The sequence below is a fragment of the Wickerhamiella sorbophila genome (assembly GCF_002251995.1).
Source record: "Wickerhamiella sorbophila strain DS02 chromosome Unknown contig1, whole genome shotgun sequence".
Taxonomy (NCBI): Eukaryota; Fungi; Ascomycota; class Dipodascomycetes; order Dipodascales; family Trichomonascaceae; genus Wickerhamiella; species Wickerhamiella sorbophila.
In genome coordinates, this window is record NW_020193984.1 from 1,195,810 (window position 1) to 1,218,453 (window position 22,644).

At 49.6% G+C, this 22,644-nt stretch overlaps 16 protein-coding genes across 16 annotated transcripts; 10 read left to right on the forward strand and 6 right to left on the reverse strand.

Annotated features, from left to right (window-relative positions):
- Positions 1-106: 106 nt before the first annotated feature.
- On the forward strand, positions 107-2,122 carry B9G98_00706 (Palmitoyltransferase AKR1; the record flags this gene model as incomplete). Its single annotated transcript, XM_024807264.1, has 1 exon — positions 107-2,122. One exon carries the CDS (start codon positions 107-109, stop codon positions 2,120-2,122), a length of 2,016 nt encoding a protein of 671 aa, XP_024663032.1.
- A 10-nt stretch (positions 2,123-2,132) lies between these two features.
- On the reverse strand, positions 2,133-3,389 carry B9G98_00707 (Histone-lysine N-methyltransferase set9; the record flags this gene model as incomplete). The annotated part of the gene is made up of 1 exon (XM_024807265.1): positions 2,133-3,389. The coding sequence occupies one exon, from the start codon at positions 3,387-3,389 to the stop codon at positions 2,133-2,135; it is 1,257 nt and encodes a 418-aa protein (XP_024663033.1).
- A 127-nt stretch (positions 3,390-3,516) lies between these two features.
- On the forward strand, positions 3,517-5,034 carry B9G98_00708 (Vacuolar segregation protein PEP7; the record flags this gene model as incomplete). The annotated part of the gene is made up of 1 exon (XM_024807266.1): positions 3,517-5,034. One exon carries the CDS (start codon positions 3,517-3,519, stop codon positions 5,032-5,034), a length of 1,518 nt encoding a protein of 505 aa, XP_024663034.1.
- Positions 5,035-5,079: 45 nt separating this feature from the next.
- On the forward strand, positions 5,080-7,065 carry B9G98_00709 (N-acetylglucosaminyl-phosphatidylinositol biosynthetic protein gpi1; the record flags this gene model as incomplete). The annotated part of the gene is made up of 1 exon (XM_024807267.1): positions 5,080-7,065. The coding sequence occupies one exon, from the start codon at positions 5,080-5,082 to the stop codon at positions 7,063-7,065; it is 1,986 nt and encodes a 661-aa protein (XP_024663035.1).
- A 5-nt stretch (positions 7,066-7,070) lies between these two features.
- B9G98_00710 (GDP-mannose transporter) lies at positions 7,071-8,045 on the reverse strand (the record flags this gene model as incomplete). Its single annotated transcript, XM_024807268.1, has 1 exon — positions 7,071-8,045. The coding sequence occupies one exon, from the start codon at positions 8,043-8,045 to the stop codon at positions 7,071-7,073; it is 975 nt and encodes a 324-aa protein (XP_024663036.1).
- Positions 8,046-8,295: 250 nt separating this feature from the next.
- B9G98_00711 (hypothetical protein) lies at positions 8,296-10,146 on the forward strand (the record flags this gene model as incomplete). The annotated part of the gene is made up of 1 exon (XM_024807269.1): positions 8,296-10,146. The coding sequence occupies one exon, from the start codon at positions 8,296-8,298 to the stop codon at positions 10,144-10,146; it is 1,851 nt and encodes a 616-aa protein (XP_024663037.1).
- A 67-nt stretch (positions 10,147-10,213) lies between these two features.
- B9G98_00712 (Transcriptional activator HAP2) lies at positions 10,214-10,696 on the reverse strand (the record flags this gene model as incomplete). Its single annotated transcript, XM_024807270.1, has 1 exon — positions 10,214-10,696. One exon carries the CDS (start codon positions 10,694-10,696, stop codon positions 10,214-10,216), a length of 483 nt encoding a protein of 160 aa, XP_024663038.1.
- A 61-nt stretch (positions 10,697-10,757) lies between these two features.
- B9G98_00713 (hypothetical protein) lies at positions 10,758-11,702 on the forward strand (the record flags this gene model as incomplete). The annotated part of the gene is made up of 1 exon (XM_024807271.1): positions 10,758-11,702. One exon carries the CDS (start codon positions 10,758-10,760, stop codon positions 11,478-11,480), a length of 723 nt encoding a protein of 240 aa, XP_024663039.1. The 3' UTR covers positions 11,481-11,702.
- Positions 11,703-11,730: 28 nt separating this feature from the next.
- On the forward strand, positions 11,731-13,167 carry B9G98_00714 (Zinc finger protein ZPR1; the record flags this gene model as incomplete). Its single annotated transcript, XM_024807272.1, has 1 exon — positions 11,731-13,167. The coding sequence occupies one exon, from the start codon at positions 11,731-11,733 to the stop codon at positions 13,165-13,167; it is 1,437 nt and encodes a 478-aa protein (XP_024663040.1).
- Positions 13,168-13,262: 95 nt separating this feature from the next.
- Positions 13,263-15,260, forward strand: B9G98_00715 (Mitochondrial translation optimization protein 1; the record flags this gene model as incomplete). The annotated part of the gene is made up of 1 exon (XM_024807273.1): positions 13,263-15,260. The coding sequence occupies one exon, from the start codon at positions 13,263-13,265 to the stop codon at positions 15,258-15,260; it is 1,998 nt and encodes a 665-aa protein (XP_024663041.1).
- A 9-nt stretch (positions 15,261-15,269) lies between these two features.
- B9G98_00716 (Protein unc-45 B) lies at positions 15,270-17,438 on the reverse strand (the record flags this gene model as incomplete). Its single annotated transcript, XM_024807274.1, has 1 exon — positions 15,270-17,438. One exon carries the CDS (start codon positions 17,436-17,438, stop codon positions 15,270-15,272), a length of 2,169 nt encoding a protein of 722 aa, XP_024663042.1.
- A 64-nt stretch (positions 17,439-17,502) lies between these two features.
- Positions 17,503-18,213, reverse strand: B9G98_00717 (Chromatin modification-related protein YNG2; the record flags this gene model as incomplete). The annotated part of the gene is made up of 1 exon (XM_024807275.1): positions 17,503-18,213. One exon carries the CDS (start codon positions 18,211-18,213, stop codon positions 17,503-17,505), a length of 711 nt encoding a protein of 236 aa, XP_024663043.1.
- Positions 18,214-19,186: 973 nt separating this feature from the next.
- On the forward strand, positions 19,187-20,197 carry B9G98_00718 (putative 2-dehydropantoate 2-reductase; the record flags this gene model as incomplete). Its single annotated transcript, XM_024807276.1, has 1 exon — positions 19,187-20,197. One exon carries the CDS (start codon positions 19,187-19,189, stop codon positions 20,195-20,197), a length of 1,011 nt encoding a protein of 336 aa, XP_024663044.1.
- B9G98_00719 (Ribosomal lysine N-methyltransferase set11) lies at positions 20,167-21,165 on the reverse strand (the record flags this gene model as incomplete). Its single annotated transcript, XM_024807277.1, has 1 exon — positions 20,167-21,165. One exon carries the CDS (start codon positions 21,163-21,165, stop codon positions 20,167-20,169), a length of 999 nt encoding a protein of 332 aa, XP_024663045.1.
- Positions 21,166-21,301: 136 nt separating this feature from the next.
- On the forward strand, positions 21,302-21,865 carry B9G98_00720 (putative octanoyltransferase; the record flags this gene model as incomplete). Its single annotated transcript, XM_024807278.1, has 1 exon — positions 21,302-21,865. One exon carries the CDS (start codon positions 21,302-21,304, stop codon positions 21,863-21,865), a length of 564 nt encoding a protein of 187 aa, XP_024663046.1.
- Positions 21,866-21,891: 26 nt separating this feature from the next.
- On the forward strand, positions 21,892-22,644 carry B9G98_00721 (hypothetical protein; the record flags this gene model as incomplete). Its single annotated transcript, XM_024807279.1, has 1 exon — positions 21,892-22,644. One exon carries the CDS (start codon positions 21,892-21,894, stop codon positions 22,642-22,644), a length of 753 nt encoding a protein of 250 aa, XP_024663047.1.

Consider the following 22,644-nt stretch of genomic DNA (forward strand, 5'->3'; position numbering starts at 1 on the left):
GAACGTCGATTTTCGGTTGAGCACTGGGGACGAATTGACAACTGCTGAAAACTGCAAATCTAGTGTAAAGTCTTGTTTTGGTTGAGATCAACTCAGTTGACAAACTATGGACGACATTGCAGAGCTCGCCACCTTGGCCTCCCTGCGATCGAATCCCATCGCCGAAACAAACCATGTAGAGGTCCAGGCTCTTGGTGATAAAATATCAGACCTTATTGAGGCTGCGCAGCATGGAGATCTCGCCTCCATGAAGAGCCTAGTTGCCGATGGAACCAGCGTCAACCAATTGGCTGAAGATGGCACTACAGCCCTCCATTGGGCTGCGTCGAATAACTTCTATGAGATTTGCGTCTTCTTGTTGGAAAAAGGTGCGGACGTGAACGCAAGAGGTGGTTTCCAATCTGCGACACCGCTAATGTGGGCTTCTCGAAACGGCTTTGTGTATATTGCCAGGCTATTGTTGCAACACGGTGCGGTTTACAATGAAGTCGATGAACAAGGATTCAATCCGTTGCATTTGGCAGTACACTCGTCAAATGTTTTACTTGTTATCTACTATGTTCATGAATATGCTTCTTATGGTCTGGACACAGTAGATACAAAGCTTCGTCGGACGCCATTGATCTGGGCCGCTTGTCAGGGAGACCATATGACTGTCGATGTTTTGGTTAAAGCTGGTGCAGATGTTCATTCTGCAGATGCTGAGGGTATGACTCCACTGCACTGGGCGACTGTCGCGAAGTCTCTTGATTGTTTACATATTTTATTGAAAGCAGGCGCCGATCCAACCGCATTGAATAGTCGCAACAGCTCCTGTTTCGATATTGCTAAAGAAATTGATGGGGAGCGTGTTTTAAAACAAGCTCTTGCTCGATCTGGGCGGCTACCGTCGGGGGCGGTAAAAATTCACAAGTTTACCGACCGCGAAGCTGAGCTCATTACCTTTTTTTTGCCTTTCGTCATGGCTAAACTCGCTATGCTTGCTGTTTCTTACTTGAGCTGGTTTTGGAGCGTTCCGCTTCTTGTGCTTTTGCTGTTCATTTCCCGCTTGGTCCTCAAGAGATTTGTTTTGTACAATAAGTGGCCTGGGCACTTGGCGTTTTTACAAAGTACAATCATGAGCGGCATTTTCTGCGGCCTCACCTTCTGGGTGCTTGTTCAATTCATTACTGATGTCCTTCCTCTGTCTTACGGGTCCCACAATGTCGCCTCAATGCTTTTCTTGGCTTTGGCATTCACCGGCCTGACATGTTACTTTGCCGCCTTATTCATGGATCCTGGTATCATCAAAACTGGAAGCGAAGCCGATATCTCCAATACCATAAACAAATTGCTCGACTCCGGCGAGTATGACACTTTGAATTTCTGCTACGCGACATTCGTTCGCATCCCCGCGCGGGCTCATTACGACAAAATTATCGGTGACGTCGTAGCACGGTACGACCACTATTGTCCTTGGCTTTATAATGCTGTCGGGCTACGGAATCACCGGTTGTTTGTGGCATTTCTGACCTTAATTTCTCTGGCCATCACGACGCTCTCTATCGTAGTGGTGTGGGTAATAAGATCTCAGCCTACCACTGTGATGCAGACTTTTAGCAAACACCCACAAACTACCGCACTGTACATGTTTTGTGCGCCTATTTTTGTATGGATTGAAATCCTGACTTTTATGCAGTGGCTCCATGTTGCGAGAGCCTCTACAACCTATGACATTGCCCAAGGAAAGAAAGGCAAAGAAAGTTTCAGCAGCTTACCTGCTGATCACCCGTTAGCCAAGCTTCGTGCTCGCAATGAGACGCCTGCAGTAACCCAGCCCTCTGACAACCACAACCACAAGCACAACCCGCTCGCCATGTGTGCTGCGGTTCTTGGCTTGCAGCAAATAAAGGTCACGTTCAGGACTCTCTTTGGCAAAGATCCTCGTCCTTACGATCACGGACTGAAAGCTAACTGCAGCGACTTCTGGTTTGGTGGTGGGCCCTTGTTCAACCCAGATGCCAGACTTGGCACTCTTAATGGCCAGCTTGTTGACTACTTTTCTCTTAATCAATTGAAGTTCACAAAGCCTGCTACGTTAGCGAACCGCCGAGCAGACAATGCTTTACGTAGATTGACATGATATTTAAATACTAGGCAAGAACCGGTTCCGAGCGCCTTTTTTCTGCCCTCTCTGCTCTTGAGAGACGGGTAACCACAGGCTTTTCAACCACGGTCTTTCGTCTTTTGACCGGAGGGCTTGCTGCCCGTTTTTCTTTTTTATCCAGCTCCAGGCGTCTTCGTTGCAATGCATTCATTGGCCGCTCTTTTCTCACCTCCTTTTTAGGCACGGCCAAAGCCCTATGATAAAGTCTTGAAACATCCATAGATTGTCCGCGAGTTTTCGGCCAAAAACTGCTGTATAACGTCGCGTGCCGTGTACATCTGGGGCACTGCAACCGTTTCCCTTTGTAAGGCTCGACAAAGCTTTTGAAGTTGACAGTGCAGTTGCTGCAGATAGACGTTGCTGCAGGATCCACCACGGTATATGCGGCATACCGGTCTGTGATTGATTGGCTGCGTTCAGCGATCTCGGGGGTACGGCTCCGTTGGCGAAGAACCCGACCACTTTCATTCTGAGAAGGCGTCTCATCAGCATCAGTAGCTTCGTCCTCTGCGTAGCCATTACGCTTGTGCTTTTCACATGTGGCACAGAGACATTCACAATTGTTTTGCCCGAAATAGTTCGGAGCATACTGGACAGTAATTTCCTCTCCTATGTGAATGTTCCGCAGAGCCTTGACGCATAAAGATCGACCATTTGAGGTGAATTGAGCATTAGGCTCACAATCATGATTAACGAATCGAGCGGGGCCGAGCATCATACTACTGCAGTCCCGTCTCGAAGTGTTGATAATACTGAAATCACCAGCACTACCACTGGCAATCAGCTCCTCATCGTCCTCACCCAAGTCAGCGAGCATACCCGTTAAAAACTTGATTTCAGACCCCGCAATAATTTTTTCACGGGCAACAATACAGGCCTCTGCTTGTCGCTTGGTGCTTTCTGCATATCGGGTTGTGACCTCGACTGCAAAGGGCGCTAGCGGAGAGTACATTGCCAAATACCGTCTGACATGTTTTTCAAACATGTTTCGAACAGATATTTCGTGGAAGCGAGCAAGAAATTTAGTGATTGCCGGCATTTCACAAAATTCCTCAACCAGGGGCCCCAATGACTCCTGAGCCACCGCCCGGTCGACTATCTCGCGCACAGCGGCATCGCGAATCCCTGAAATAGGCTTGTATTCACCAGTTTTACGAATATGTGCCCAATAATCGACTCTATCAATGAGACAGTCAACTAAGACGTCGTCAAAGTACGCTAAATCAGAAGACTTGATGGGCATGTGGGAATTACGTTGCAGTACAGCCCCCCTTATTGCAATATCCAGCTGAACTTGAAGAAAAAGCCAAGGCGATTGAATTCGGCTTCAAAAGTCCTAGAGAGTTTAATAAAGAAACCGTCTCTTACTCATGCCTCGACTTTTGGGTCCTCAGCCCAATCCTAAGCCAGTTGAGGCAGTGCGCAGAGAAGAGTCAATAAGCTTATCTCCAGCGGTTGAGAATGACCCTCTCATTAATCCCAAACCAGAGGAGCCTGTACTGGCCTGTCCGATTTGCAATGAAACTATGATTTCTCTCACCCAACTCAACCAACATTTAGACGATGAGCACAGTGACAAGTCACCAATTGTTCCAATTGGGTTAGCAAATGCACCAAAATCAAAGAAAAGTTTGTCTTCTGCGAATATATCCAGGAAGCATTGGGTGGAAGCAGCGCCTGGCCAGACATGTGCACACGAGAGCTGTTCTGTACCTGTAGAACGCAACGGGATCAATTGTAGACAATGCGGTTTATTGTTCTGTCGTCCTCATTCCGTGTATGCTAAAAAACTAGAGAAAAGTGCCCAGCCAGATCCTGCCAATGGCATCTGGGCCCGAGTCTGTCGGGGCTGTTTCGAGTCTCGTCCAGGGTTCGACGATAACTCAGGTATGTTGCGTGACCTTACATTCAGTTTTAAAAAGAAACGCCAAACACATGTGGATAGTCGACGGTTAGTTGTGGAGAGGCTTGAAAACCGTATGGTCAAGTTGGTGGTTGGCCTGTCCAAAATGGACAGAGAACGAGGCTTGTTCTCATACAAAGATGTGCAACGAAAGCGAGAATTTGAGCGCGACCTCGTTCCATGGGAAAATGAAGTTCTCGTGCCCCGCTGTAGGATCTGCAACCAGCGATTCTCCTACTTTTTACGAAGACACCATTGCCGTATCTGTGGGTTAGTAGTATGCGGAGACATGGATCGGGACTGTTCACGGGATGTAGCGATTAATATTCTCGCTGAAAAACTGGAACGAGCAGATTTGGCAACCTCGTCGATGTATGCAGTGAGGGTGTGTAGGGACTGCAAGGACTCAGTGTTTGGGCACAAGAACTTTCTGAAAGAGATAGAAGAGCCCCTCCCGGAGTTGTTACAGCTTCGCACGCATTTGAAACGCAAACAGGCTCAGATCGACTTGATATTACCCCGCTTTCAAGAACTAACTGCCGAGCTGGCCGGAGGAGCTGTCGAGCCAGGGATTGTTAATGAAACTACAACCATTCGGCAGCAATTGCTCAGCTCGTTTGCTCAATTTGATCATCTGTCACGTCGTCTTCGCAGCCTCCACACCGACACCCAGTCCGAGGCAACTCTACAAAAGCAAATGACGCTATGGACGACAAACTATCTTCAAGACACTATGGTTCCCCTGCAAGCTCTTCCCCATGTTTTGCAAAAAGACGAGGTGAGACTACGGAAAGATGAGATCGAGAGCATTCAAAATCAAATAGTCGTCCTCGAGGAACAGAAGTTCATGGTGGAAAACATGATAAATTCTGCCAAATCACGGAGACGGCTCGACGAGATCGGGCCTCTCGAACGATCACTTGGTGACTTGCAATCTGAAATTGTTAAACTCCGCTCAAAGTTGGGCTCAAGAGGTAATTTCTAGTATTTATTTATTCCTGCCACCCAGATTGCGCTTAGGTCAGACGCTATGCCAACGCGCATCTTTTGGCCAGTGGACGGTCTCCAAAGGTACGGACCGGAAGAGAAAAGTATCGTTGTCGGGTGGGTAAATTCTTCCAAGGACTATGTTGTTATGGCTATACTTCCATACTTCCCGGTGCAGCATGCCCAGCGGTTGCTAGAGCAGGATATGTTGGTCAAAGGGCTGGGTGAAAAATCCCCCCAAGAGCTGTACAAAGAGTTTGGTGGTGACCGTTTGCAGGTTTTGGGTACTTGCAATCATTCTCAAGATTGTCTTTTTGTAGTCAACACTCTTTCTGGACAGCCCGTTATCGATTCTGGAAGCGACTCGGTGCAATTAATTTATTATTCACAGCCCAACGCTAAGTGGCTGCACTATTTATCTCTTTATCCGATACAGTTGGATATGCCCGATGAGTCTGTCTCCCAGATTATTGACGCAGACTACAATCATGACTCGCAACAAGCATGCGAAGATCGCAGCTTACTCTTGACCAACTTGAGTTTGCATTGTGGTGGGCAAATACAGTCGAATGCTTCTGAAAGGATGTCTGTTCTTGCCAAATGCATAAGCCAAATCAATTGCAGTCTGGAATTGAGCCGGATCCTCACTGTGAACGCGCTAAAAATGTTCCCGGAACTGCAAAGCCGTGAGCTGCAACAGAGCCGACGACTTAGTATTTCGTCCAAAATCGGCATTGAAGCAAAACATCAAGCCTCTATTCAAGCGGAAAAACTTGGAATATTTGCCATTGCGAAATGGATAGTGCTCTTTACAATCGTCTCGTTCAATGTGTTGGCTGAAGCATTGTTGCAGATCACGGCCTTTCCCATAGGGAACGGCCACTTGACAGATATCTCTGCTACTGCTCTGCAAGTAGATTTGCGGCTCAAGCTGCTGTGCAATCTGCCTGTTCAGTATATGAGGATTCGTAAGCGGTCCAAGTCATGGGCAACTACTGCTCTGAATGTGGAGTATACGCGATTTTACAATTCGCTGTGGCTTTTTGCTAATGACATTATTCTTGGTGTGACTCTTGGAGGGTTCTTACGAGACAACCATTGGCGCGTGTGTTCGTTTATTACCACGGTAACTCAAAACCTATTCGGTGACCAGTTCCAGGAATTCATGAACTGGCTCATGTCGTGGCCCGCCGGTCTGAAACTCAATACGGAACTGGCCAAGTTCTTTGGTGAGGTTTTTGTCTGGGTGCTCGTTTCATGGCAGCACTTGCTGCTCTACTGCACGCCCTTGTTGCAAGGCTTCATCGTATTCCTAAGTCATGCGGGCTGGTTCGGCATAACCTTTCAGATTTCACTTGTTTGTGACTTAATTTCGCTGATTACCTTTGATATTTACTGTCTCTATCTTGGCAGCGCGAAAATCTACCGCAAACAGCTAACGACACTTGTTTCACTGTTCCGCCTGTTTAGAGGAAAGAAACTCAACGTGCTAAGATCTCGTATTGATTCGGGGAATTACAACATCGACCAACTGCTCTTAGGCACCATCATGTTTACAGTACTGCTTTTGCTTTTACCCACGGTTTTGGTCTTTTATCTGGCCTTTGCATTCACCCGAGCGCTGCTGGTGTTACTTTCGACTTTGCTCGAGATGACGCTAGGGTTCTTCAACCACTTCCCCTTGTTCACCTTGCTGCTCCGATTTAAGAGCCCTGCCCGAGTTCCTGGTGGAATCAGGTTCGAATACATCAAGAACGATAGCACTCAGACATTTTTAAAATTGGAGTCCCAGCCCATTGGAATTGGACATATCTTCCACCAGTACAACGTCGTGGCCAAACGGTTTGCCGAGCACTACTACTCGACAAGAGTATTGAGTGGTCTGCTTGTCGGCAAGATGGTTACCGTCCAACGATCGCGGCTCTACAGCCTGTTATACTCCTCATTGCCAGCCCACCGGCCAGCACCCAAGCATTTGTATAACCAACTTCAGAGTCACTTATTTGACAAAAATGAGCATATGTATTAAACAATTTAGTTTGATTTATGAGTTGGCAACGTGTGGTTTTCGTGTTTCTTCTGGTCGATTTTGGCCAGGGCGTACACCAGGCCAGCGGCGAAGCCAAGGAAAATGGCAAACACAGAAGGGAATGTGACTGCTGAATCGAAAAAGATCAGACCAGCCACCGCGATCGGCAGCTTGTTGAGGGCACCGATCATGGAGTATGTGGTACTGGAGGTCACGCGCACACACCAGCCCGAGCAATAAGAAATACCAAGAGACAACAAGCCGGTGACCACCATCATGAGGATGACCGAGCTTCTGGACTCGGGGGGGAAATTACGGGCAATGTTTTCCGCGGACCAGTCCTCGAAAATGAGCGACCACACAGCGAGAATAGGAATGGAAAGCAGGTTGTTGTAAAACATGGTGTCCAAATCGGTAAAGTTCATGAGCTTGATACGCTTGCGGAGGAACAAAACAAACGCTGCGTTCGAAAAGCAGTTGGCAAACATCCAGAAATAGCCGATCAACGCCTGCGGAGTGAACTCGGCCATGGCGCCCAAGTCGGACCAGGCAGCCACCACGGAAGAAAGGACGATCAACGCGAACGAAAACATGATTTTCGGGGTGATGGAGCCATTAAACCACAAAAGCTCACCGTATGCAATCATAATGATGGTCAGATTCTTGAAGATTGTAAAAACCGGCACGGAAAGATACTGGATGGCCTTGGAGGCCGTGTAGATCATTAGCACCAGAAGGAAAGAAATCGGGGACCATTTTTTGGCGTCTTCGGCGTCGAACCGACGGAAACTGACAATATTAGCGGCCTTGAGGGCGAAAATCACGAACAGGCACGAAAGCGACTGGACAGCCAGAACAATGCAGTTCATGTTGAAATGGGCTCCGGAAAGCACGTACTTATTGCCGAGAGTCATCACAATCGACGACAGGCAGTACGATGCAATCGCAATAACCGGATTGTTTGCAACGCTAGTATCCATGTTGGTACGAAGTTGATAAAGTTTCCGCCTGCTTAGTTCTCATTTTTTTTACACCCATGTCAGGGCACGGGCTTCTATATTGATAACGCGTATGAAACGACGGCTGAGGTGTTTTTTTTTGGCCGGCGGTATTTTTTTATAGTTGAAAAATCTAGCCTATTCTGTCGTTTTCCTCGACCCGGACTGCCCCTACATGTCCCAATGCACCGTCGTCTCCGCTCAGCCTCCTCTCTGTCTCTCCTACGTCAGCATGGACGGTTTAGAGGTCGCTAGCTGGCAGGACCTTTTCGCCAAGCATAGCGTCAATGAGGTGAGGGCGTTCTGCAGGACGCTGGACGCTCGCCGGCAGGAACACGGCAAGAAAGTTCGGGAGGCGGTCGGCTCCAACCACAGCCAGATTGTGAGCCTCACCAACCAGATTGCTCGAGTCAAGGTGGAAGCGCTGGCCAACGAGCGGGAGCTGGCTGAACTCAGCAGCACAAAGCACGATATAGAGTGGGAGCGGTACTTGAAGAACCTGGATCGGTATAATTGGGCTGCCCAGGCCGGCAACGTTCGAAGCTGCTCCCGCCAACTTGCCGCACGTCTCTTGAGGTTTGCCTCGGACTCGCTGATCAACAGACACTACCTGGCCACTGCACGTGCGCTATATTTTGTAACGGAGCTCAGCAGCGAGCCTGATGTGGCGAAAAGAGCCGACGAGCAGCACCGTAAGTTGTCGGCAATTGTCAACAATTGGCTGGATAACGGCATCAACGACGGTATGTCACAGGAACTGTTCAATACCTGTCTAATCATTAATTCTGTCTCCCCAAAAAAGATGGTCGTGGACTTTTTGAATCGGAGAAAAGACCACATCGCCAGCGACTTGCAAAGACAGACCCCCGCCAGTGTTTTGCAGACGCTCGATCTAATTGAATCAACACTGTTCGTGGCAAACCAGCTTGTGGATCATCTGTTCAAAACCAAATTGTCGAAATCGCGCCTGATTAACTCGCCCGAGTTTAACGACGCTGATCTTCGGCTCGGTGAACTGGACCGCTGGCTCGACAAAAATATATTCGAGCTCCCCGCTTTCCCCGAAAACTGTTACTTCTCGGATAAAAATGTGGACATTGAGCTGGCTCGAAGTCGCTTTATGAAAGACACTACTGCGCTGTTGAAAGTGTCGGCTGGCCCGACAGCTTCTTGTTTGGATATTGCAGAAATCACAAGCTTGTACTGTGACATTCTGGTCAAATCTCGGGATTCTACCGAGCTTGGTGATTTGGGGGATATAATGGGCGGTGCTTTCCATGACGAGCTGGTTTCTCAGTTCGAAGTCAAAGCATTGGCTCGGTTTTCGCGTCTTGATTCTTTGGTCGTGCCCCTGCCCGCCAAGCCGTCAAAACGACCAGAGCATGGTTTCACAAAGTCGGTCGCTGATTTATTGAACGATATCGAGAACGCAGTAGAGGGCCAAGTGGACATCGCTGCCGAGCCTCTCAAGGCTATCCAGGAATGGGCTCAAGGTTCAAACCAAGTTGATCGGGAGGCCAAAAAGCTGCAGCACGCTGGTGTGCTCAGTCGGGATGCCCAGCACCGGCAACGATTAGACGACTTTGTCGCGGCATTGAATGAAAAGATCAATGCGGCTCGGTCAGACTGCTACAAAGATACCGTTGAGCGGCTTGGAAAGCTTGAGGCCCACACTGCTTCGGACTTTGCCTTGGTTCTGCTCGTGAAACACAAACTAGATGCTAGAGTTGCCGAACTAGGCATGGAGGTCCAGCGCGATCTGGACACAACCCTCGACCAGCAGCTTGCAAAATCGCTAATAGACAACTGGGAGCTGGAACCCGAAGCAGATCAACTGGAAGGCCTCGAGATATCCTCTGGCATTCTCAACAGTCTGTTTGAGCTCGTCAAGACCATGGATGCCACTCTGTGTGAATTCGAATGGCCTCAGTCGACTCTAGCCGTCTTGCGGTCTCTGATTCTTGCCAAGGTCGAATCCACAGCCGACGCAGCCGCCCTGGAATCACTGCTTTCGGGCCAGGGCAAGTTGGCTGAGCGGTTCAGATGCATCCTGGGACCGCTGATTCCTGAAACACAGATTTAAATATATAATTAATAAAAGGATAAACATAACGGCATTACTTTTGGGGGGAGTGTGAGCTGTGGGGCGTTCAGAAAAACGCTTTGGGCTCCTCTTTAAGCAAATTGGGGAGGTCCTTGGCAGCGTCTGCCGGGACTTCCGATGTGGGGGTCGACAGCCCTGTTTCGGACACGGTATTTTCAGACTTTATTGGGGCGTCCAAGGTAGGTGAAGGCGAGCCCTGTTGGGAATGTTCGGTCTTAAGTTTTGCATCGTCCTCGCTGGGCCCGCCAGCAGGGGTGCCCGTGTTTTCGGCACTGCCCGCGGCCTGCTGCTCTTTTTCTAGCCGCTCTTTCTCGGCAATTTCTGCGGCCGTTAAAAACCGCCCTCCCTGGCCACGCGGACGGCGCATCGCATGCTTGTGACGCGATTCATGAAGATAGGGTCGACGCCCCGGCTGCACTCTCAGCGTCTCCTCTAGCTTGGCTCGCGCTATCCGCCGCTTCAAAATTCGATGGTACTGTTTGGCATTGACATAGAATGGCTGCTCGCCAGCCTCTGCGGTGTTCTCCATAGCTGTGTGAGGGTGCAAGGGTAGGGGGGGGGATTTCAAGTTCGCTTCCTCAGCCCGTCACATGGGTTACCCGGACGCCAAAAACAACGAAGCCGTTGGCCCGAACCCTCCCTGCCCAGCTTGCTTCGATATGACTGCCGTGACAATTGTAGGTGGACACGGGAAAGTAGCCCTGCTGTTGGCTAAGGAGCTCACTGCGAAAGGATTCCAGGTCAAGTCGCTATTCCGCAACTCCGACCACAAGGCGGATGTGGCTAAAACCGGCGCCGATACCCAGGTTTTCGACATCGAGAGCGCCAATGTCGACGACATCGCATCCCAGTTCAAGGGCGCCGACGCAATAGTGTTCTCCGCCGGGGCCGGTGGCGGCAACCCCTCCCGGACCTATGCGATCGACCGCGATGCCGCAATCCGAACCATGAAGGCAGCTGAACAGGCCAATGTCAAGCGTTACGTTATGGTCTCGTATTTGGGCGCCGGCCCCAACCACGGTGTTCCCAAGGACAACGGGTTTTACGCCTATGCCGAAGCCAAGGCTGCTGCCGACACTTTTTTGCGCTCGACAAACCTCGACTGGACTATTCTCATGCCCGGCATGCTTAGTCTTGAGGAACCCACTGGCAAGATTGAGTACAATCCGCAAAAAGATAAGCGCACCGCCGTTTCGCGAGCCAATGTTGCTCTGGTTGCTGCCGCCGTGCTTCAGGCACCCAATACCGTCCACAAGGAAATCCCGTTCCTGGACGGCGACGAGAAAATTGCAGATGTCATTTCCCGCATCTAAGTGCTGCATATGCATATGCACAATGCCGTCGTCGCTATGCCAAAATGGTCAATGGCTCCACCACTGCGCCGCACTCGAGTATATACTGCAATATACGAAGATGTCTCGATAACTACGAAAAAAAGCAATTGTCTATTTCAATAAATCGTGCCCACTCGCTCTGGAACCTTCCCTGTACAATTAATCATCATTGTACGAATTTTTTTTTCAGCTTATAAGATAACCCAAACGGATCATTCATCTTACCACAATGTCTGATCATACAGGACCTGATTCTGATCCCAAGAAACCCAAGCTGAACGAGGACGAGGTATTCTCGACAATTGGAAGCCAAGCCGAGGCCGTCGAGCAGCAAGAAGGGGTTGAGTATATTTCCAGCGATTCGCTCCGCAAAACTGGTGCTACCGATGCAGCCGGTCGCCCCGTGCAAGAGGTGGACAGTTTATGTATGAATTGCCACCAGCAGGGCGTCACCCGTCTGCTTTTCACTGCGATTCCGCGCTTCAGAGAGGTCGTAGTCATGTCTTTCGAGTGCCCCCACTGCGGGTTCAAGAGCAGTGAGGTCCAGGCCGCAGCTGAAATCCAGGTGAAAGGCGTGGAAATCACTTTCAAACTAGATACTCCGCACGACCTGAGCCGCCAGGTTGTCAAAACAGAGTACGCTACCTGCAAGTTTCACGAGCTCGATATCGAGATTCCTCCAGGACCGGGCCGTCTCACTACAATTGAAGGCCTTCTGAGCGGCATGAAGGATGATCTGGAGCAAGACCAGCCTGTTCGTTTGCATGTCGATCCTGACATGCATGCCAAAATCCAAACTGTGCTGGACAAGCTTGCGCAGGCAGCCAACGGTGAGATCTTGCCACTGACTTTCGTTCTTGACGACCCCTCTGGAAACTCGTTCGTGGAGTATGAACCTCAAGAGCACGGAAATAAGTGGGTTGCCAAAGAGTACGTCCGCACCGCTGCCCAAGACCGCGCTCTGGGAATGGCCGCTCCGGAAGAGGAAGAGCATCGCAATGAGTCGGTTGCTGATAAAATCAATACTGGCGAGTTCGACGAGGGCATCTCCGAAGAACTCCGCAATGAAGTTCAGACCATCCAGGGCGCTTGCCCCTCATGCCACCACCCCACGGATACTCACATGAAGGTTGTGAACATTCCCCATTTCAAGGACGTTATTATCATGTCCACCGTCTGCCACGAGTGTGGATACAAGTCGAACGAGGTCAAGACGGGCGGTGCTGTTCCCGAAAAGGGCCGCCGCATCCGGCTCAATGTGCTTGAAAAGGAGGACTTGTCTCGTGATATCCTCAAGTCCGAAACTTGCAGTTTGCGTTTCCCCGAGCTCGAACTCGACCTGTCGCCCGGAACACTTGGCGGCCGCTTCACCACCGTCGAGGGTCTGCTCCGTCAAGTCTACGAGGAGCTCGAGTCCAAGGTCGTTTCTGCCGACGCCGACTCCATGACCGTGGAAACCAAACAACGCTGGGCCGCATTCCTAGCCCGCCTCGATGCTGCCGTCGAGGGCCAGCTCAAATTCACAATCGTCATGGAGGACCCCCTGGCGGCCTCTTATATCCAAAACGTCTATGCTCCTGACGCTGATCCCGAGATGGTCATTGAAGATTATGAACGCACTCATGACGAAAATGAGGAACTCGGCCTCAACGATATTCAGGTTTAGTTTATTTATCCTTATCGCTACGTAGTAAATTTTTGCTAGGTTTAAAATCAGAAAAAAGCTCGGAAACTTCAGCTGAAAAATCATCCCAATTTTCAATGCTGCGCAGATCGCGGATTCGGCCGCTTTTCAAGCGGTCAAGTCGGTCGATTTTTATGAATGCCCAGCTTAAGGGCCAACTGGATGCTCTTGAGCAGCATTTCGTGAAAGACGTGGTCGTGATCGGCGGCGGCCATGCCGGTACAGAAGCCGCCGCCGCCTCCGCAAGACTGGGCGCTGATACTTTGCTAGTTACGCCTAGCAAAAAGAACCTGGGTGTGTGTTCGTGCAATCCCAGCTTTGGTGGTATAGGAAAGGGCACGCTGCTTCGGGAAGTCGATGCTTTGGATGGTGTTTCTGCACGCATCGTCGATAAAGCAGGTATCTGCTATATGATGCTTAATCGATCCAAAGGACCAGCTGTTTGGGGTCCGCGGGCCCAGATCGATCGAAAAATTTACCAGAGAGAAATGCAAAAAGAACTGGAGCACTATGGGCCCAGCTTGTCAATTCTCGAGGACTCGGTTGAAGATGTCATTATCGATGCTTCCCACTTGACTGTGGCCGGCGTGATTTTGGAGTCTGGTCACTTTGTGCGCACAAAAAACGTTGTGGTTACCACTGGAACTTTTCTCTCTGCAGAACTCCATTTTGGTTTGGAAATTCGACCTGGCGGCCGGATCGGCGAGAATGCCACTTATGGACTTTCAAAGACACTAAAAGACCTGGAATTCCGTCTTGGTCGTTTGAAAACAGGAACGCCTCCTCGAATCGATGCGAAAACTATCAACTATACCGGCCTTTTGGCTCAAGAACCCGAAGATCCAGCTGTGCCGTTTAGCTACCTGAACACAGACATCGCTTTAAAGTCTCAACAGCGGCCGAACTACTTGACCAAAACAACCGAAGCTACCCACAAAGTCCTACGTGATAACCTGCATTTGTCTGTACATATCCGTGAAACGGTTAACGGGCCACGCTACTGTCCTTCGATTGAAAGTAAGGTTATCAAGTTCTCCGAAAAGAAGTCTCATCAGATCTGGCTCGAGCCCGAGGGCCTGGACACTGATGTTGTTTATCCCAACGGCATCAGCGTTTCAATGCCCGCAGACATTCAGGAACAAATGTTGAAGACTATCCCTGGCCTGGAAAACGCAGTTATGCTTCAGCCCGGTTACGGAGTTGAATACGACTTTGTTGATCCCCAGCAACTCAGCGCGACCCTTGAAACAAAAAAGGTAGGCGGCTTGTACCTGGCTGGTCAGATTAATGGCACGACTGGTTACGAAGAGGCGGCTGCTCAGGGCGTAATCGCCGGTATCAATGCTGGCCGATCTGCTCTGGGAAAATCCCCTATCCACATGACCCGTGATATGGGCTACATTGGCGTATTAATTGACGATCTTGTTACCCAGGGTGTTGAAGAGCCATATCGCATGTTCACCTCTCGCTCTGAATTCAGATTCACAGTTCGACAAGACAATGCAGATCTAAGACTGACGGCTATTGGTTATGATCTCGGTGTAGTTGGCGAAGAACGTTATGCCAAGCTATTGAAAGATAAGCAAGAGTATGCCGAAGCGAAGGCACTAATGCAAGAACATTCATGGACTCCGAAAGAATGGGCTAAGAGAATTGACACTCCCGGTATATGGAATTCTGTTTCCGAGAAGCGAACATGTCTACAGATGCTTCAAAACAATGACGCTGATGTGGCCGAGTTTATCAAAGCCGTTCCCGGTCTTGCCAGGTTCTCGCCAAAGATCTTGCAAGCCTTGGATCTCGATTCAAAGTACGCACCCTACATTAAACGCGAGGCCGCGCTGATCCGATCGTTTAAACAAGACGAGGAGTTGGAAATCCCTCGCGATCTTGACTTCTGGAGCATGGACTCTCTCTCCAACGAAGTCAAGTCTCTTTTGGCTTCCGCTAGACCTGAAACTCTCGGCCAAGCCAGCCGCTTGCGCGGTATGACACCAGCCGCCAGTGTGTATTTATTGGAGCATGTTCGTCGTCGCACTCGCGGCGGGCGACATGGTACAGAAATGAATGTGTAAAATATATAACTACTGCTCCACCTTGAATTTAGCCAGCATGCGAATGATTTTTAACAAATGAGTGACGAGTTCTTTCTGTTCGGGATCAACGACATTGACAAGATGCTCAAGTTTGCCAATACCACCATAGTGAATGAGGCTTTCAGCAACCTCGTCGTCACGAAGTCGTAAGGTGACGCGCAACATTATGTGGAGCCCGGTCAGAACGCGCAGCAACATATCGTTCTCCTCGGTGTAGTCCATGGAAGATATGATTCCCTCGACGATATCAGGGTTATGGCCAAGAGTAGTGGGCCCATCTTCATACTCGGCAAGAATCGCGATGCAAGCTGCCGCTGCGGACCTACCGGCCTCATCGTCCATAGTCAAGCAGTTGCCTAGGAATGACACCAGGGCCTTTGCCTTCTCATCGGGAGCCAGGAAATGATGCGCACAAGCAGGCACGGTCATGAGGTTGCAGAAAAGCTCCAAGGAGGCTCTTTGAATCTGGATAAAGTCTGTGGCGAGAGCTCCTTCAACATATCCCCACGCAGTGTCGGCAATTTCACTACGCAATAGGTCAATATCCATGCTGGCAAGATTCGTCAGAGACATAATAGCCTCAAATGTGTCAAGATTACGGCGCAGACTGTGGTCGTTGTTGATCTGGCTGCACAGGGGAGTGATAATCGTGTGAGCAGGGAAACGACTAGTGAAGGCAACCTGGGGAGGGATTGTGGACAATGTCTTGGCAATACCTGCTGCGGCAATAGATTTGTACTTGGGGTCGAGTTTCTGATGTGGCGGGTCACAAACCCAAAGGTACATATCAACGACAACACCACCCTGGGTAGCGAGCTCGATACGACGGGATTGCTTTTGTTGGCAAGCCATATTGTAAATCAGTTTAGCAACTTGTTCACGCGATCTTAAGGTAAAAAGCGAGCATCCTTGAGATAACCACTCGATAATCTTTGAGTTTAAGACTGCATCAACTGGATCGGCAACATCTTCAGGAAGGAGTCGTTCCTGGATATCAAAAGGCGAGGGGCCAGTGCGCAACTTCAACTCTAATTCACGCTGCTGGTCTTTAGTTGGCTTGAAAGGATACTCTGTGACATTCACAAGAATGCTTAAAGCACCATAAATCCACGAGACCTCGTTGGTCTTGACAAGCTGGGTCAATTTGTTGATAAGAGGTTCGGTGATACGACGACGGACACTGGGCAATAAAGTGGTGCAAGCCAACCCCTCGATTGCGGCACCTTCAGCCTTGAGGTCAGCATCACCTTTCTCGACATAATTCTCAAAATTGACCGAAAGCTTGTCCAACTCACTTGCGGCTTGCTCAGCACTCAAGTTTGGAACAACCATTGAAGCCAAAAGTTTGACTCTCACAGCAGTAGCCATGACTTTGATGTGGGGGTTGTTTGAGTCAACACCAAGACCAACCACATTGCTGCCAAAGCTCTGCTGCACAATCAAACGAGCGTCCTTGACCACGCAAATAGCACTCAGCATCTCGAGGCAAGAGAGCATCACATCGGCGTCACTGAAATGAGCGGTGGTGGCGCTGGAAAGCACGGTTGAAAAGACATGTGCACCACATTCAGGATGAACAGTTGCTGCTGCTGCCACCGAGGAGAACGCTTCAATAACCGGTTGAACTTCGTCCTTTGCCAAAGCCCGTCTGACAAAATCCATCAGTGCGTCTTGGCCGTCAGGTAGCAGTTTCGACATCACTGCAACCGCAGCACTCCAGACTTGATAATCCATGTTACGAGCACAGTAGGGAGCAACCAACGGAACCCATTCGGCTGGATTCTCAAGCGAATCGTTGGCCACAGCTCGCACTAAAACACCAAGGCCATCCGGCGAGGTAGGCAATTCCGCTTTAATCATGTTCAAAATCATCGGCCTCATCTCCTTGTCATTGTTAACCAAATATGAAAGCGCTTGGAGATGGGGATCACTGCGGGTAGCCATCAGCTTGTAGCTCTGATCGAGGTTATTTTTCAGGTATTCTCTGACTCTCTGTTGGGTATCGGGGTTTGCGCACAAATGGGTGATGATGGGGCCTGAGTCCACTAGCTCAAGTGTCTCCCTAACAATAACCCCATGGTCATACTGCCCACTCTTGAGGATGGCAGCGACTTTCGCCGGGTTCGGGCGGTCAACTATCGATAGGATGGTGGACATGACTAACCGTGGGGCTTGCGCCGATCCGAGACTATAAGAGACGATGAAATAAATAAATAAGAGGCTATTTGCGGCTGCGTTGAGCAGCACAGGTAGGACAAAACCATGTTCCCGTCGGGGGCTCTGTGAGGCCCACGCATTCCCAGTGGAACCACTCGTACTGACAATTTGGGTTGTCGCAAGCCACCATTTCGCCAAACGAGGGTTGTTGGCAAATGCAATACGTTGTTTCTTCTTCGTCAACATTGTTAGGGCGGCGTGGTTGTGTGTCTGTACGTTGGCGTTTCATTGCTGGCCCGCTACTTGGTGTTCTGTCTCGGGGAGGAGTTGGTCGTTTGAGCTCTGATTGACGGCGAGTGGCTGAGACAGTGCGGGCCGGTTCGGGCACAAACTTGACTTCCTCCTCGTCTGATTGAGCAGGTACCAACAGACCTTCGTTCTCGAGCTGTTTGATTTGATCATTCAACTTTTTGACCTGGCGCGAAATAATGTAAAGGCCCGTGTTGGCCAGCACACACTTGTCCTGTTGTAGAGCAGCGCTTTCCTGCATATCGGAGCGAATTTTTGAATATGTTTGCGACTCCTTGGGGAATTCACTCAACGAGCCGTGAGTTTTGATGTGTTTCTGAATCGCCCCGTCTCTAGCGAGCACTCTCTTTTGTGCTTCTCGAAGCTTTTCATCTTTGCTGTGGATTTCATCCAGAATGTAGGCCAAATCTGTCGGCAGATTGGTTAAATCCGATAGATACTCCTCCAGAACGGTGGCGGCGTCCATGATAGTAAAACTGCTTGGCTAACTTGGTAAGATGACCTAAGCATGGAATTTCTTGGTGGGGGCTTTAAGCTCTTTCAAGTGGTGCGAGATAAGGAGGTTCGAAGTAGTGTTGCGGTCGGGAAATGTATGCTTTTGGTGTTTATATCGTTCCATGTTGGGGTTGAATTGAATATATCACAATATACAGATTAGCGGAAGAATGATAGCTACAGCTCATAATTAGCTAACATATCTTTATGATCACACTGGCCTCTCATAGCAATTGGCGTCAGACTACTGCTAGCAGCAGTACCTGGAGCTTTAACAAAAAGAAACAAAATAATTTAGTTTATTCGAATGGTTTTCATCGACTTATCATATGATGCAGAGAAGACAGATGTAAAAACAAAACTGCAGCACCTTCTGTTCTCACATGGTCTCCCACTGTAATACTTGGTAAGGCTCTCAGATGGTTCAATAGGACTGATCGGACGGGAAGTCTTGTTTTCACCTGGATATGGCCGCAGCCGACAGTATCTGGATACTCTTGTATATGTGCCATCAGGCCGTGACTGAACTAGGTGAAATTTTACTCATTTGAGAACGAAAAGAGACTGTCACGTGAGCCAAAAGTGCTTATGTAAAAGCAGGTGTAAAAAAACTGCAGCACCTTCTGTTCTCACATGGTCTCCCACTGTAATACTTGGTAAGGCTCTCAGATGGTTCAATAGGACTGATCGGACGGGAAGTCTTGCTTTCATCTGGATATGGCCGCAGCCGCCAATACTATTTTGATGGGGCACATGTACATACATTTTGTGGAGAAGTCTAATGGGCAAACGAAAGCTAACACCTAGAGTTCTGAACATAAAAAAAGCTACAATATATGAATATATGAGGCTATTGAGGAGTAGTGTTTGTTGTACTCGCCTGATCTCTACAGCGCATTCCGGGAGCTACCAGCACTGCCCCGGACGTAATCTCTGCTGCTTATATGATACATCTTTTAGGAGCAGGAAGTATAGGCAGCTTGGTGGCTGTAAATCTAGCAAAGGGGCAGGTTCCTGTAACATTACTGCTCCGAGGGAAGGAGCAACTAAATAAGTTCACCAAGCTCGGGGGTGATATCAGTTTGAAAAGCCACGGAGAGACGCACGTCGCGAATTTTCCGGCCGAAGTTGAGCCCAGCAGCATCGAAAATCTTATTGTATGCGTCAAATGCCATCAAATTAAAGAGGCAGTCTTGAAGCATTTACCATTAATCACCCCGCAAACGACATTGCTAGTCATTCACAACGGCATGGGCGTTGAAGAGGACCTTTTACCGCTGTGGCCCAAAGCGTCGTCCCGGCCCAACATCGTGTATGGGCTGACCTCTTTAGGATCAAAACGGCTGCCCTTTCCATGGGTATTCGAGCACACAGGAACAGCACCTATTTATTTATCGGCACACAACACCCAAGTGAGCAATTTGGACTTGGTCAAAAGTATGGTCAGATCGAGCTCGATCGTGGCATCCAAAGCGCTCCCTTACGGCGATTTTCTGACCCGACAGTATGAAAAGCTGGTGGTCAATTCGGTGATCAATCCCATGACAGCGATTTTGGGCGTCTCGAACGGTGATCTTCTGAAGTTTGATGAAGGGACTCAGCTGCAGCGATTAACCAGAGAATCATGCTCTATTTTGAGTGAGTACGTGGCCACACACAAACCAGAGTACACGCAGACTATCCAGCAGGCGCTTGATGAAAGACGCATGTACAGAATTGTCCAGCAAGTTTGCAAAGACACAGCGTCCAACGCATCGTCCATGTTGGTAGACACCGAGAACGGGCACGAGACAGAAGTCGATTACATCAATGGCTACATCGTTGATGCTGCAAAAAAAATCAACCGCACAGCACAGCAAAATCGGGTAATGGTCAATCTGGTCAAAATGAAACGCGCGCAAAATAAGCGCATGCTCGAATCTGGCTATGTTCCTACTTTAGACCTTGAACTGTAAATAATTGATAAATAGCCGTCATATAAGTGACGGATTTCCGGCCTGGGCACAGGTCCTTTGAAGACGATTTCTAGCTCATTGAGTATCTCTGTGAGGACAGGCGACCACTCGTCCGGCTCAACAAGACCATCGACGACTGATTTGAGTTTGGAGTTTTTCAAAGCCTCACACGCAACAAGCGTCCGGAACGACGCACCATCTGAATTGATCGTATAGTCGCCCCAGTAGCCGAGTTCTTTCAGTTGAGACTCGTGATCTTTGAGCAGCGGCTCGAGCTTGGCGGTAAGGTCGATATAGTCCCAGGGATTTTGCTGAGCAACAAACCCGTATTCACAGAGCAGGAACGCATTTTCATGAGGACCGTAGTTTAGGCAGATTTCTTCGCCCTTTTCGTAGTCCCTGGCTGCGTACAGGGCCATCCCCAGCCCTGATTTTACTTGCACGGTTTTCGACTGATCTGTGTCGTGGTTCAAGAAATCAATAAAGGGTGCCATGGTCATATTCTCTTTTCTCTCGCGGCCAACATCCCAGTACAAACATCGTGAGTTCACACAGAGCCAAGCCCATCTGAACCGGTCAAAGGGCTCGTTGGGACATGCAAGCCTGTGATCCACAGCTATCTGAGCGAGCTGTTTGGCAACGTGCGCTTGGTTTTTCGCCGGCAAAAACTTCAATTCAGCCGGTGACCAGCACACAGGGATTGAGTCGAAGCTTTTAGGAAGGGTTTCTATCCAGAACGAGTCTGAGGTCAACAAAAAATTTGCCAATGCCTGATGGGACGTAAGGTTGGGTTCGCCCAGCGATTGCGCATTAATCAAAAGGTGACGGGACAGACTGACGAGTTTTTCTCCTTTCGAGATAGAGCATGCAGCCACGATGGAATTACCCCGATCGGGGATCGCCGTAACCTCAACCTTTGGCGATATATAGCCCCCCGATTCTGCGATCCAGTGAGTAAGCTGGTCCATGCTCTACTTTCCCCCGCAGAGGATCAAATACTTGGCGGCTGAGAAAATCCAGCAGCGGCTGGTCCGGAAATTCTTGGATTTCAAGGCTTCGGGGTCGACTGGAGTCGCTCCCACGCCCACAATTTTAGCATTCGAAATGGATCCAGTGTATACGTGCGGTCGCCGTCAAATCGGCCAATTCAGCCAAGCCGAAATTGATTTCTACACGTCGGGCGAACGCAATGGGCAAAGGGCTGAATTTCATGAAACGCAGAGGGGCGGGCATGTCACATTTCATGGCCCGGGTCAACTGGTGATGTACCCGATTATTGATCTGCGGGCTGCCAAATTGACAGTGCGGGACTACATCTGTGGAGTAGAAGGGTCAATTATCGAGTTGTTGCAAACGAAATACAACCTGCCGGCACAGAGAACCAAGGAAACAGGAGTCTGGCTGGACGAGACACACAAGGTCGCCTCGCTAGGCGTGCATGTTCGTAGGTCCGTAACCTCGCATGGCCTGGGGTTGAATGTGAATTTAGACAAGTACTGGTTTGACCGAATCGTGGCATGTAATCTCCCCGATGCTCAGTTGGTTTCGATCAATGACTACACCAAGGCCGATTTGCCGACTGTGAGCCGTCAATTAGCCGAGATTCTCTCTCGAAAACTGGGATTCGACCTAGAAGAGCAGCCAGCGTCAGATGTTTATAACTTGTAGAATGATCCCATGTCCTGGATTACGCGATGACCACTACGGAGCCCCCTGCTGCTCAGAGCTCCGAGCTGGCTTGGGTCCTCAATATGGCCATGGTTGAAACGACCACGGTGCAGTTAATTCTGCAAGAATGTCTACAGCGGCTTGAAGCACCCAGCAAGCTCGCAGTGACATCGTCCAAGTCAGAATCTCATGCCGATGTCTTCCCGCTGGACGGCCCACCTCCAACGCATTTCCCTCCTCAATCGATGAAAGGAACGCTCACAAGAAAGGGATGCGATGTAAATATCAGTGTTAGCGCCCACCTGACATGGCTCAACCACCCATTGAAAGTAAATTGCCAAGCTCCTCTTGTCGAGTTATCCATGGTCACCTCTACGCTTTCCCGAGTTGAGCGGTTGCTAGCACCATTTACTACTTTACCGCCGGTCCATGAGTTTCTGGATGCTGTTTCGGAGGCACAAAAGTTCTTGACAAGCGTATACGGGGTGTTGGATGGCTCGTGGCACCAGGCTCGGTCTCATTTGTGCACTACGGTGCCTATAGAGGACGCACCAGGCACTGCGGTTGAAATAAGCATTGCACAAGAAGCAATTGTCGTTCGTTTTTCCGCCTACGAGTCGATGGGGCCTCTCAAAAAGCTTGTACACCAGGAGTCGGAGCGCTCCCCTGATCCTGTTCTGATGGCTGTTTCCGCAAAAGTGAAGTGGGCATTGAACGAGTTACGACACATTGAGCACAAGGTCAGTACGTGCCTGAATGCCCAGCATAGCCGGCCGTAG